Source organism: Prionailurus viverrinus, chromosome B4 (genome assembly GCF_022837055.1).
Source record: "Prionailurus viverrinus isolate Anna chromosome B4, UM_Priviv_1.0, whole genome shotgun sequence".
Classification (NCBI taxonomy): domain Eukaryota; kingdom Metazoa; phylum Chordata; class Mammalia; order Carnivora; family Felidae; genus Prionailurus; species Prionailurus viverrinus.
The window spans coordinates 25,894,214-25,906,408 of record NC_062567.1 but is presented as its reverse complement, the minus strand read 5'-3'; the positions used below and the strand labels follow the sequence as shown (position 1 = coordinate 25,906,408).

Below are 12,195 nucleotides of genomic sequence, written 5' to 3'. Positions count from 1 at the left end.
TTGTATTTGTCCACATTTGGAGGGTGGTGCGGAACAGTCTTGAGATACAAAATTGTACTGTTTCATAGAGCTGTTATAAAAATGTGAGCAACACATCACAGCTATTCTAAATCATGAACAATATTATTAGCCTTCTTAAAGCAATCCTGGTTAAAGTTAATGAACTTTATTATTTTTTTATAGGTTTAAATGAAATACTGGATATTTATTTCTTCCTTTAAGGTAAGTTTTTTATTTTTAATCTTTTTCAAAACATTATTAAATTTGTTATCCAAGTACTTTGTCCAGAAAGTAAAAGTTTTAGTTACTGAAATTGTGCCACTAATTTATCATCTGGACTTATGGGCTTTATCTATTATAGAGAAGAAAAATGTCCTCAAGGAAATGATTGTTACTGTACATACAGCACCCAGTAATACTATGCCCAGCATTTGGGTGCTGAAGAGAATTGGTAGGTTATCATGGGACCTTAGGTTTACACATTTGTGGTGTATCTCGGTATTCAGAATTGCTTAGCTTTGCCTTAGGATCCTTGAGCCTTGGGTTAATATTAGTTTCCTAGGGCTGCAATAACAAAGTGCCACACACTGGGTGGCTTAAAACAATAGAAACTTATTCTCTCCCAGTTCTGGAGGCTAGATGTCCCAAATAAAGGCAGGGTTGTCCTCCATTTGTGAAGGTTTTAGCAAAGACGCTTTCTTTGCCTCTATCTTCTGGTAGCTGCTGGGTGTCCTTGGGGTTCCTTGCTTATAGCTGCTTCACTCCATTTTCTGCCTCTGACTTCACGTAGTTTTTCCTCTATGTGTTTCCTTTCTCTGCCTCCAGATCCCCCTCTCCTTATAAAAACACCAGTCATTGGATTTTGGTCCTACCCTAATGACATATAACCTCATCTTAAATTGATTACATCTGCAAAGATCCTATTTCCAAATAAGGTCACATTCATAGGTCCTGGGTTTATGACTTAAATATACCTTTTTTGGGGAACACAGTTCATCCTACAGCAGTTGGTACTTGAATTGAGTTGTAGTAATATTGAGATGCTATGATCACTTTGAAGCTTGAATACTGTATTCTATGAAGTACTAAAGTATTTTGGAATTGATATAGAAATAAAAGTGAATCCCTAGATTTCTCAAGCCAAGTTAGAACTCATTCTGCAACAGACTTTGAGTGGTAGAGGGGGTAAGAATTTTTAACATTTATAAATAAAAAGATTGGGGGCACCTGGGCAGGCTCAGTCTGACTCGATTTTTGGCTCAGGTCATGATCCCAGAGTCATGGTATAGAGCCCCACTTCGGGTTTTGTGCTATGCATGGAGCCTGCTTAAGAGTCTTTCCCTCTCCCACCCCCACCTCTCCCCCTTCCCACCCACCCTACCAGCTCCTGCTCTCTGTCTCTTAAAAAAAAAAAAATTATAAGACTGGTTATTTATTTCCATTTGTGGGATTCAGCCTGACAAGGATTGTGGCCCTCCTGAGGTACAACATGGAAACAAAGTAAACTAGGAGTTTTGTTTTCTTCATGTGCATACTTTGTCTGGAAATAACAGTGTTCTCCTTTTTATCCGTTTATGTCAGACGAAACTCATATAATTGGATAATTTTTCAAAGCACATTAATACTCTTGACCATTTTAGAAAATAGTACAGGGTTACTGAAATTCAGTTCCAGCTTCAAAGAAGGACTTAGATAAGTGAACCTAGCTCAGTTCTTGGCTCTTGGTAAGTGCCTAAGATGTATTTGTTATTATTAGTGAGCCTTTCTAAGAAAGTGAAGGAGATTTTAGGTAGTCATGAAAAGAAGGAAAATTCTCACTTCTTATTTATTATTATTTTTTTCTGTCTGGCTGGTTAGGATATTTACTGTTCCAGTAATTGGTTTGGTTTTGCTTATAAATGACTGGAAAATGTAGATTACAGTTAGAATGAATGTTTTTAATGTAGGAAAATACATATGATGTTAGACACATGCTTACTTTTTGGAGGGTGAAGGTAATATTTTTTAAAACTGTTTATTTATTTTGAGAAGGAAAGAGTGCACTCCCATGTTAGCAGGGTAGGGGGCAGAGAGAGGGAGAGGGAGAGAATCCCAAGCAGGCTCTGTGCTGTCAGCACAGTCTGTCAGTTCATGAACCGTGAGATCATGACCTCAGCCGAAGTCAAGAGTCGGACGTGTAACCGACTGAGCCACCCAGGCGCCCTGGTAGTATTCTTTAAATACCTTGATTATATGATGCTTTTGGATAAATATTAAAAATCCAGGCTGTGTTAACTTTTTCTTTATTCTCTTCTTCCATTTAAATAAAAATAGCTGTATTAATCCAACAAGGCATAAAGCCATAATGTGGCATACCATCCTGTTTGAGAGGTGAACATTACTGAATAAAAATGGCTGACAGAAGTGGGAAGACTATTCCAGGACAAGTGTATATTGAAGTGGAATATGATTATGAATATGAAGCTAAGGACAGAAAGATCGTGATAAAACAAGGGGAACGATACATCTTGGTGAAAAAGACCAATGACGACTGGTGGCAAGTCAAACCAGATGAGAACTCCAAAGCATTTTATGTGCCAGCTCAGTATGTCAAGGAGGTCACCCGTAAAGCTCTCATGCCGCCTGTTAAACAGGCAGTTGGACTGCCAAATAATTCTATGAAAATGATACAGAGTCTCCATCTTCAGAGGTCAACAGAAAATGTGAACAAATTGCCTGAGCTTTCGAGCTTTGGAAAGCCGTCATCGTCTGTTCAAGGAACAGGTCTTATTCGTGATGCCAATCAGAATTTTGGACCCAACTATAATCCATGTCAGACTGTGAACCTAAGCCTGGACCTGACCCATAATAATGGAAAGTTTAACAGTGATTCACATTCTCCTAAAGTTTCTGGCCAGAATAGGACGCGCTTATTTGGTCACTTTCCCGGCCCGGAGTTCTTGGACATAGAGAAAACTAGCTTCTCCCAGGAACAGTCTTGTGATTCAGCAGGAGAAGGCTCAGAAAGAGTACATCAGGATTCTGAATCTGGTGATGAACTTAGCAGCAGCTCCACTGAGCAGATAAGGGTAAGATGAAAAGTAGAATGATGGAGCACTTGTACTACCATAACAAAAATATTGCAGATTTTAATTAAAATCTTTGTAGGAGTTAGGCATTGTTCGTTTTGCTTTGTTATTAGAATAGGTTCCATCCTGACTTAATGAGGTGGAGAATAGTGTAATAACTTGTAGAGTTCATAAAGGTTGGCCTTATGGTTTCCATAGTTCTCGTACCTTTGTGGGACTAGAGCTGCCTCAAGTGTGGAAAAGTTTTTTTTGGTCTTCTCTATTGATAATGCATAGGGTAGAAAGGATTTACTTACCCAGTGATATTTCTTTTACTAGACCAACTTTGTTTTCTAATTGTACTCATTTGGCTTATTTGTGATAAGTTTTCAGGTAATAGTGGGAATATGAGGAAAGGTGTTACTGGAATGTTAGCTGCTAACTCTTGTTCTTTAAAACTTGTTTATTAACCTCTAATATTTAAAAACTAGCTGACAAATCTTTGCCTTCATTCATGCACTTTGGTGTCTTAAGTGTTTAAATATACACACTTGTTTGCATGGAGCATTGGCCTGAAAAAGATTGTGTGTCAGTGATTTGATTTTTTTCCTCCTTATCCAACTTTATTTTGAGATTAGTTTATGCCAGTTTGTCATGTAAAGTGAAATAAAATTAAAAGCAATTGCATGAAATCAAAACTTGAGTGTATTTGGATAAGTCTAATTAAAAAAAAAATTTTTTTAATGTTTTATTTATTTTTGAGAGAGAGAGAGAGAGATGGAACGAGTGGGGGAGGGACAGAGCGAGAGGGAGACACAGAATCTGAAGCAGGCTTCAGGCTTCAAGCTGTCAGCACAGAGCTTGATGGAGGGCTTGAACCCATGAACTGGGAGATTATGCTCTGAGCTGAAGTTGTTTGCTTAACTGACTGAGCCACCCAGGTACCCTGGAGAAGTCTAATTTTAAGTGAAATTGTAAATTGATAAATTTTTGGTCTAAAGCTCTGTTGTAAGATTTATTCATCAAGTTAAGTCAGTAATTGTGAGGCTGGTCTTAGATGTGGTCTGACTCTGATGGAACTAGTTTGTTCTTACTATAGCTTTTAGTTTTTTTGTGACATTTTGAATGGAAAAGGGATGATTCTCTAGAAAAATTTCTGATGTTTGAGATCAGGGCAGTTAATGAAGTAGCACTGCCAGTTTACCATCATGTGTCTTAGGAGGCTTCTATTTCTTTAGTCTTTATGTGATACTTTGACATAGGATATACAGTGTTTCCTGGAATTTTTCTGTTCATAGCTTCTTTTTGAACTAGCGGGACTTGGGAAAGATTGCGTTTTCTATTACTGATAGCCATCACAGTTCACGGTATGTTTTATATTTATGTATCCCAGCAATCCTGTGTTCTCTTCATTATGGTCATCTTAAATTCACTGCATGGAAGTTCATGGCTCCTGGCCTCTCCCGAGCCCTTAACACTGCTTGGAAATCCTGCTAAATTTCTCTAGCAGGTCCTTTTCCTAACTGTTCATGACAAGTATTTCAAAACTTTATCATTTCTCTCATTCACCTGCTTTTCCCTGCTCTCTTAGGTCAAATAACTTTACCTTCTATTACCTTCTATTAGTCTGTAGCCTAAATAAAAGCTTTAGGATGGAAATGCTTCAGCTGTGGGGAGGATGTATTGCACAGCAGTTAATAGCACTGGCTTTAGATTTGGATCTGATTCCATACCACTTACCAGCTCTGCCATAATTGGGGCAAAGTGCTTAACCTCTGTGTCTCAGTTTCCTCATTTTAAAATGGGGATCACAGGGTTGTTGAGGATTAAGTGGGCTACTATATCTAATATGCTTACAACTATGCTTTGCGTATAAGTACATTATGTATCTATTGCTATTTAATAAATTCCTCCCAAGTCTAGTGGCTTAAAACTGTAACATCTCAGAGTTTCTGTGGTCCTTAACTCAGAAGCCGGTTAAATGACTGGTTTTAAAGGCACAGGGTCTCATGAGGTTGTAGTCTTGTGAAGGCTTGGCTTGGGCTGGAGGAGCTGCCTCTAAAATGGTTCACTCACGGGGCACCTGGGTGGCACAGTCGGTTAAGCGGCCGACTTCAGCCAGGTCACGATCTCACGGTCCGCGAGTTCGAGCCCCGCGTCAGGCTCTGGGCTGATGGCTCAGAGCCTGGAGCCTGTTTCCGATTCTGTGTCTCCCTCTCTCTCTGCCCCTCCCCCATTCATGCTGTGTCTCTCTCTGTCCCCAAAATAAATAAACGTTGAAAAAAAAATTAAAAAAAAAAAAAGAGTTCAGACTCATTACTTAAAATGGTTCACTCACATGAAATTAGTTGGGCCTCTTCACAGGTGCTTGTGTTGTAGACCAGCTTTCCCTCAGAAGGAGCAGTCCAAGACAGAGCAAGGTAGAAGCTACATTGTCTTTTATGCCAGTCTTAGAAGTCATACACTGTCATTTCCTATTAATTACACATCTCACTTCTATTCTGTGTGGCAGGAGACCATAAAGGGTATGTGTATCAGGAGATGAGGATCATTGGGGTCCATGTTGGGGCTGGCTAGCATAGTAAGTATTCAGTAAAATAGAGCTGTTGTTGTTGTTATTTCTATTATTATTTCCACCATCAAATCTATAGGTGCACCTGTATCAGCAGTCCCCTTTCCCCTTGTGTGGTGCAAGCATTGTCTCTCTTCTCCCCTCCATATCTGCTAAATATTATGCAGCATTGTGCTCATGTGGTTGATTATTTACCATGTTTTCTCCCTCATTTAAATCTCATGTTTTTCACATTTTAGTAAAGCACTTCAATAATACCTTCCCCTCTGAGTATCACTTTATCACCCTTTTCTTTTATTGACAACTCCTGGGAAGAGTTGTATGTATTTGCTTCTCTGCATTTTGTTGTTTCTCACTCACTCCTTAACCTATTCTAGTAGGACTTCTAGCTCCACCATTCTACCTAAACTGCTTCTGCTAAAAGGTACTCAGGTAAATAAATTTACAGACAATTGAAAACATTCATACACAGCCAATGCCATCATCATGGTGAACAAGATTAATAATCATGTGACAATTTAATCTTTTACTAAGGCAGAGCATACAATCAAGTGTGTAAATTGCAGCAGTGTTAAATACACAGCTTGATGGATTTGACTTACGTATACACCTCTGTAACCTTAAGCTGCTCCCCTGCCCCTCATGTGTCTGCTAGGAGATTGTTATTTTTCGGACTTATAGTGTCATTGGTCAATCTGCTTTAATTAAACTTTTCATTTTGAGATGCTTGTAGATTCATAAAAGCAGCTGTAAGACATAATACAGAGAGATTCCCTTGTGTCCTCTATCCAGTTGCAAAACTATACTGTCATATCACGATCAAGATATTGTCATTTGTGGGGCGCCTGGGTGGCTCAGTTGGATGAGCGACTGACTTCGGCTCAGGTCATGATCTTGCAGTTTATGAGTTCCAGCCCCGCGTCGGGCTCTGTGCTGATGGCTCAGAGCCTGGAGCCTGCCTCAGATTCTGCGTGTCCCTCTCTCTGCCCCATCCCTGCTCATGTTCTGTCTCTCAAAAATGAATAAACGTTAAAAAAAAAAAGATATTGTCATTTGTACAATCTAGATACTGAGCATTTCCATCACCACAAGAATCCTTTATGTTGCCCTTTTATAACCACATCCTCTGTCCTCCCATCCCCATCCCTCCTTAACCCTGGTTACTACTAATTTGTTCTCCATCTTCATAATTTTGTCATTTCAAGAATATTATATAAATGGAATCATATGCTATATACCTTTTGAGGTTGGCTTTTTCATTCAGTGTAATTCTCTGGAGATTGATCCAGGTGACTGTATCAGTGTTTGCTGTTTTTGTTGTTGACAAGTATTCTGTGATATGGATGTACCACACTTTGTTTCACCATTAACCCATTGAAGAAAATCTAGGTTTCCAGTTTTCTACTGTTGTAAACAAAGCTGCTATATATAAACATTTCTGCACAGGTTTTTGAGTGAACATAACTTTTTGTTTGTCTGGCATAAGTGCCCATGAGTATTGCTAATGGTATGGTAGATGTGTGTTTAATTTTTTAAAGAGACTGCTAAACTGTTTTCCAGAGTGGCTATACCATTTATATTCCTACCAGCAATATATGTGATCCAGTTTCTCTGCATGCTCACTAGCATTTGATGTTGCACTGTTTTTTTGTTTTTGTTTTTTGGGTTGTGTTTTTTTTAGCCATTCTGAAAGGTGTGTAATAATATCTTGTGATTATAATTTGCATTTCTTAACAGCTAATGATGTTGAACATCTTTTCATATGCTCATTTGCCATAAATAGATCCTTTTAATTGAAATGTCCTTCATATCTTTTGCCCATTTTTTAATTGGACTGTTTGTTTTTGTACTCTTGAGTGTAGAGAGTTCTTTATATTGTCTAGATACTAGTTATTTGCCAGATACATGGTTTGCAAATATTTTCTCCCAGTCTATAGTTTGTCTTTTTATACTCTTAATAGCATAGCTAGTTTAGTCAGAGTTCTCCAGAGGGTGTGTGTGTGTGTAAACTGCTTTTATATCTTTGTGAAAAATCAGTAGGCCATATTTGTATGGATCTATTTCTGGATCCTCTATTGTGTTTCACTCATATATGTGTCTTTCCATACTCTAATATCAGACATCCTTGATTTTTTTTTTAATATTTAATTTTATTTATTTTGAAAGAGGGTGAGTGGGGGAAGGGCAGAGAGGAAGAGAGAATCCCAAGCAGGCTCCACTCTGTCAGTGCAGAGCCCAATGTGGGGCTCAGACCCACAGAACTGCAAGATCATGACCCAAGTCGAAACCAAGAGTCAGATGCTTACCTGGCACCTCTCAGACATCGTTGATTACAGTAGCTATATAATATGTCTTAAAATTGGTAGACTGATTCCTCCCAATTTGTTCTTCAAAATTGTTTTAGTTATTGTAGTAGGCTAAATGATATTCACCAGAGATATCAGATCCTAATCCCTGGAACATTTCTTTTTTAAGAAAAAGATCTTTATACAGATAAGATTAAGTTAAGGATTTTGAGATGAAGAAATTATCCTGGACCCTGCATGTAATCACAAATGTCCTTACAAGAGAAGAGCAGAGGGGGCATCGCACACAAAGAAGAAGGCTATGTGAAGATGGAGCACAGAGAGATTTGAAGATGCTGGCCTTGAAGACATGAGTGATGTGGCCACAAGCCAAGGAATACTGGCAGCCACCGGAAGTTGGAAGAGGCAAAGAAAGCATTGTTTACTAGAGACTCTGGAGGAAGTGCAGCCCTGCCAGTTCCTTGATTTCAGCCTGGTGATACTGATTTTGGACTTCTGGCCTCCACAACTGGCAAGGAATCAATTTTTGTTGTTTTAAGCTGTTTTGTATTAAGTTGTTACGGCAGCCACAGGAAACTACTCAGCTATTCTAATTCCTTTGCTTTTCCTCATACATTTTAGAAGAGTCTGATCCATATCTATAAAACATCTTGCTGGGATTTTGATAGGAAGTGCATTAACTTCCATGTCATTTTGGAGAAGATGAACATTTTTACTATGTTGTTGTCTTTAATCTGTGTATATTGTGTGTCTCTTTCCACTTACTTAGATCTAATTTTATTTTTTTTATCAGCATTTTGTAGTTTTCAGTAAAAGTCCTGTATGTGTTTTGTTGTATTTACACATAAGTATTTAAATTTTTTAGAGCAATTGGAAGCGATACTGAGTTTTTAATTTTGGTATTCACGTATTCATTACTAGTATATAGAAATATAGTTGATTTATTTTTTTAAAGATTATATTTTTAAGTAATCTTTACACCAAATGTGGGGCTTGAACCTACAACCCTGAGGTGAAGAGTCGCATGCTCCACTGACAGTCACTCAGGCGCCCACGATTTGTTTTTATTCTTACTTTTGAACTTTTTTAATGCACCTTTAGACTTAAAGAAATATTGTGAAGAAATTATAGACTTCTGATATACCCCACACCTAGTTTTCACTGTTGTTAACATATTAGTATGATTTGTCATAATTAATGAACTAATATTGATACATTATTAGCTAAAGTCCATACTTTTTTCAGGAGTTCTTTATTTTCTATTAATGTTCTTTTTTTATCTCTTCCTGAATACCACATTACATTTAGTAGTTATGTGTCCTTAGGTTCTTCTTGGTTTTGATAGTTTTTCTGAGTTTCCTTGTTTATAATGACCTTGACAGTTTGGAGGAGTGTTGGTCAGGTGTTGTAGAATGACCCTATTTTGGAATTTGTCTCATGTTTTTCTCATGATTGGACTGTAGTTCTAGACTTTTGGGCAGGAAGACACAGAGGTAAAATGTCATTTTCATCACATCTTGCTTTCAAGGGTAAATAACTACCACCATCATTTATCAGTGTTGATAGTGACCTTGATCACCTGATAGCTGTTATTGTCAGATTTTTCCACTGTAAAGTTACTCTTTCTCTCCCTCCCTTTCCATACCATGGTCTTTAGAAGGAAGTTGCTATAGTGGCCCATACATAAGAAGGGGAGGAATTATGCCCTACCTCTTTGAGTGTACAGTGTCTACATAAATTATTTGGAATTATTTTATATGAGAAATTTGTATGTTTTGCACCATTTATTCAGTTATTTATTTATATCTGTATAGACTCACAGATTTTTTCTTTATACCTTGCATTGTAATCAATACTACTATATTTTGTTCCTCAGTTATTTCAGTTTTGGCCTTTGAGAACTCTTTCAGGTGTGTGTATGTGTGTTTTAGCCATTCCTTACTTGCTGGCACTTCAGGATGCTCCATGCTCATCCTCTCTATTTTATGCCCCAGCCCTAGAATCAGCCATTTCTCCGTGGGGTCCCTTGTTTCTTTAACTGGAGAATGGTATTAGAAACCAAGTTCTGGGTGTTAGTGTGCTGATGCTACTAGGATGTCATGGCTTCTAGGCCCTCTGAGCTGACAGAGCAAGGAAATAAACATAGATATGCTAACTCATATATATACCCAATCTATAATTATTTCCATATGTAATCATCTGCATCTATGTTGAGCTAAACCTGGGTTCATATTGATGTCTTCCACTCTGTAATCTCTTCCTGCATGGATCATTGCTTATCTATAAACTTCCTCCCCAACATTGAGAAATGGGGCTTCCATTGTCCACTATCCATTTGCATAATTGTTCAATACAAGTATAAGTGTATAGGAGTATCAGAATTGCTAATTGTATCCCTGTGGAAAGAACTTTATTAAATAGAATATAGTACTTCATATGCAGTTATTTTTTTTTACTTTATTTATTTTTAAAGTTTTTATTTATTTATTTATTTATTTATTAAAAAAAAATTTTTTTTTAACGTTTATTTTTGGGACAGAGAGAGACAGAGCATGAACGGGGGAGGGGCCTCTGCAGAATCGGAACCAGGCTCCAGGCTCTGAGCCATCAGCCCAGAGCCCGACGCGGGGCTCGAACTCACGGACCGCAAGATCGTGACCTGGCTGAAGTCGGACGCTTAACCGACTGCGCCACCCAGGCGCCCCTAGTTTTTATTTATTTTTGAGAAAGAGCACAAGTCAGGAGGGACAGAGAGAGGGAGAAAGAGAGAAAGAGAGTGAGCACGCCAAGCAGGCTCTGCTCTGCCAGCACAGAGCCCCACACGCGGCTCAAACTCATGAAACCGTGAGATCATGACCTGAGCCAAAACCAAGAGTCAGACGCTCAACTGACTGAGCCACCCAGGCGCTCCAGTTGTTTTTGTTTTTGTTTCTGTTTCCTAATGTTTGTTTATTTTGAGAGAAAGCAAGAGAGTAGGAGCTCACGAGCTGGGGAGTGGCAGCAAGAGAGAATCCCAAGTTGGTCCCATGCCCAGTGCGGAGCCCGTCATGGGGCTCGACCCCAGCCAGTATCAAGGGTTGGATAGCTAGCTCACTGAGCCACCCAAGCACCCCAAAATGCAGTTCTTTTTGATTTTAGTTTTACAGACTCATTTTCAAAGTTTCTTTGATCATCACCCTACCCACCCCTCCCCCCCATTTTAATGAGGTTGCTGCATACATTTATAACATTTAAAAAAATCATATTCTGCTTTCTGTTTTGGGATTCCCCACCCCACCTTGAGTTTCTATTTTAAAAAATTACATACATTGAGACATTGAGGTTTGCTCTTTGTGCTGTAAAGTTCAGTGGGATTTGACAAATGCATACTATTGTGTATCTATAATTACAGTATCACACTGAATAGTTTCACTGCCCTAATTCCTTGTACTTCGGCTATTCACCCTCTCTCCCCTTCCCTCCCCTCCCATTCTTGGCAACCACTCATTATTTTACTCTCTCTGTAGTTTTGCCTTTTTTGGAGTATCTTTTAATTGGAGTCCTACAGTAGGTAGGTAGCCTTTTTCAATTGGCTTCTTTAATTAGCAATGTGTATTTAAGACTTATCCATGTCTTTTCATGGCTTGATAGCTCATTGCTTTTATTGCTGAATGTTTTGTAGGGATATACCATAATTTGTTTATCCATTCATCTTTTAGACTGGTGGTTGTTTCCAATTTTTGACAATTGTGAATAAAGCTGCAATAAATATTTGCATGAAGTTTTTTTTTGTATGGACATAAATATCAGATGAGTTGGGAAATGCCTAAGAACAATTGGGTAATACGTTGGATAAATATCTAAGATTGCTGGATAGTATGGTAAGACCATGTTTACCTTTTTTTTTTTTAAATATGTATTTATTCTTTTAGAGAGAGAGAGAGAGAGAGAGAGAGAGAGAGAGAAAGCACAAGCAGGGGAGGGGCAGAGAGAGGGAGACAGAGAATCTGTAGCAGGCTCCAGGCTCTGAGCTGTCAGCACAGAGCCCAGCACGGGGCTTGAACTCACAAACCATGAGATCATGACCTGAGCCAAAGTCTGATGCTTAACAGACTGAGCCACCCAGGCACCCCAAGACTATGTTTACCTTTGTAAGAAACTGTCAAATTATCTTTTAAAGTGCCTATACCATTTTGTATTCCCATCAGTAGTAGAGTTCCTGTTCTGCATGAACATGAAGATGGTGAACCAGGTATTGTTAGTTTTTTGGATTTTAGTCATTCTAATAGAT

The 12,195-nt window shown here is 38.5% G+C and overlaps 1 protein-coding gene across 3 annotated transcripts in view; it reads left to right on the top strand.

Moving 5' to 3' along the window:
* The window catches only part of ARHGAP12 (Rho GTPase activating protein 12), a 122,080-nt gene that overhangs the window by 17,960 nt on the left and 91,925 nt on the right, over nt 1-12,195 (top strand). For all 3 annotated transcript variants that reach the window (XM_047865780.1, XM_047865782.1, XM_047865781.1), the window contains exons 2-3: nt 184-222; nt 2,314-3,068. In XM_047865780.1, the coding sequence (XP_047721736.1) occupies nt 2,391-3,068 (678 nt within the window). In that variant the 5' untranslated portion in view covers nt 184-222; nt 2,314-2,390. The remainder of the gene's footprint in view (nt 1-183; nt 223-2,313; nt 3,069-12,195) is intronic.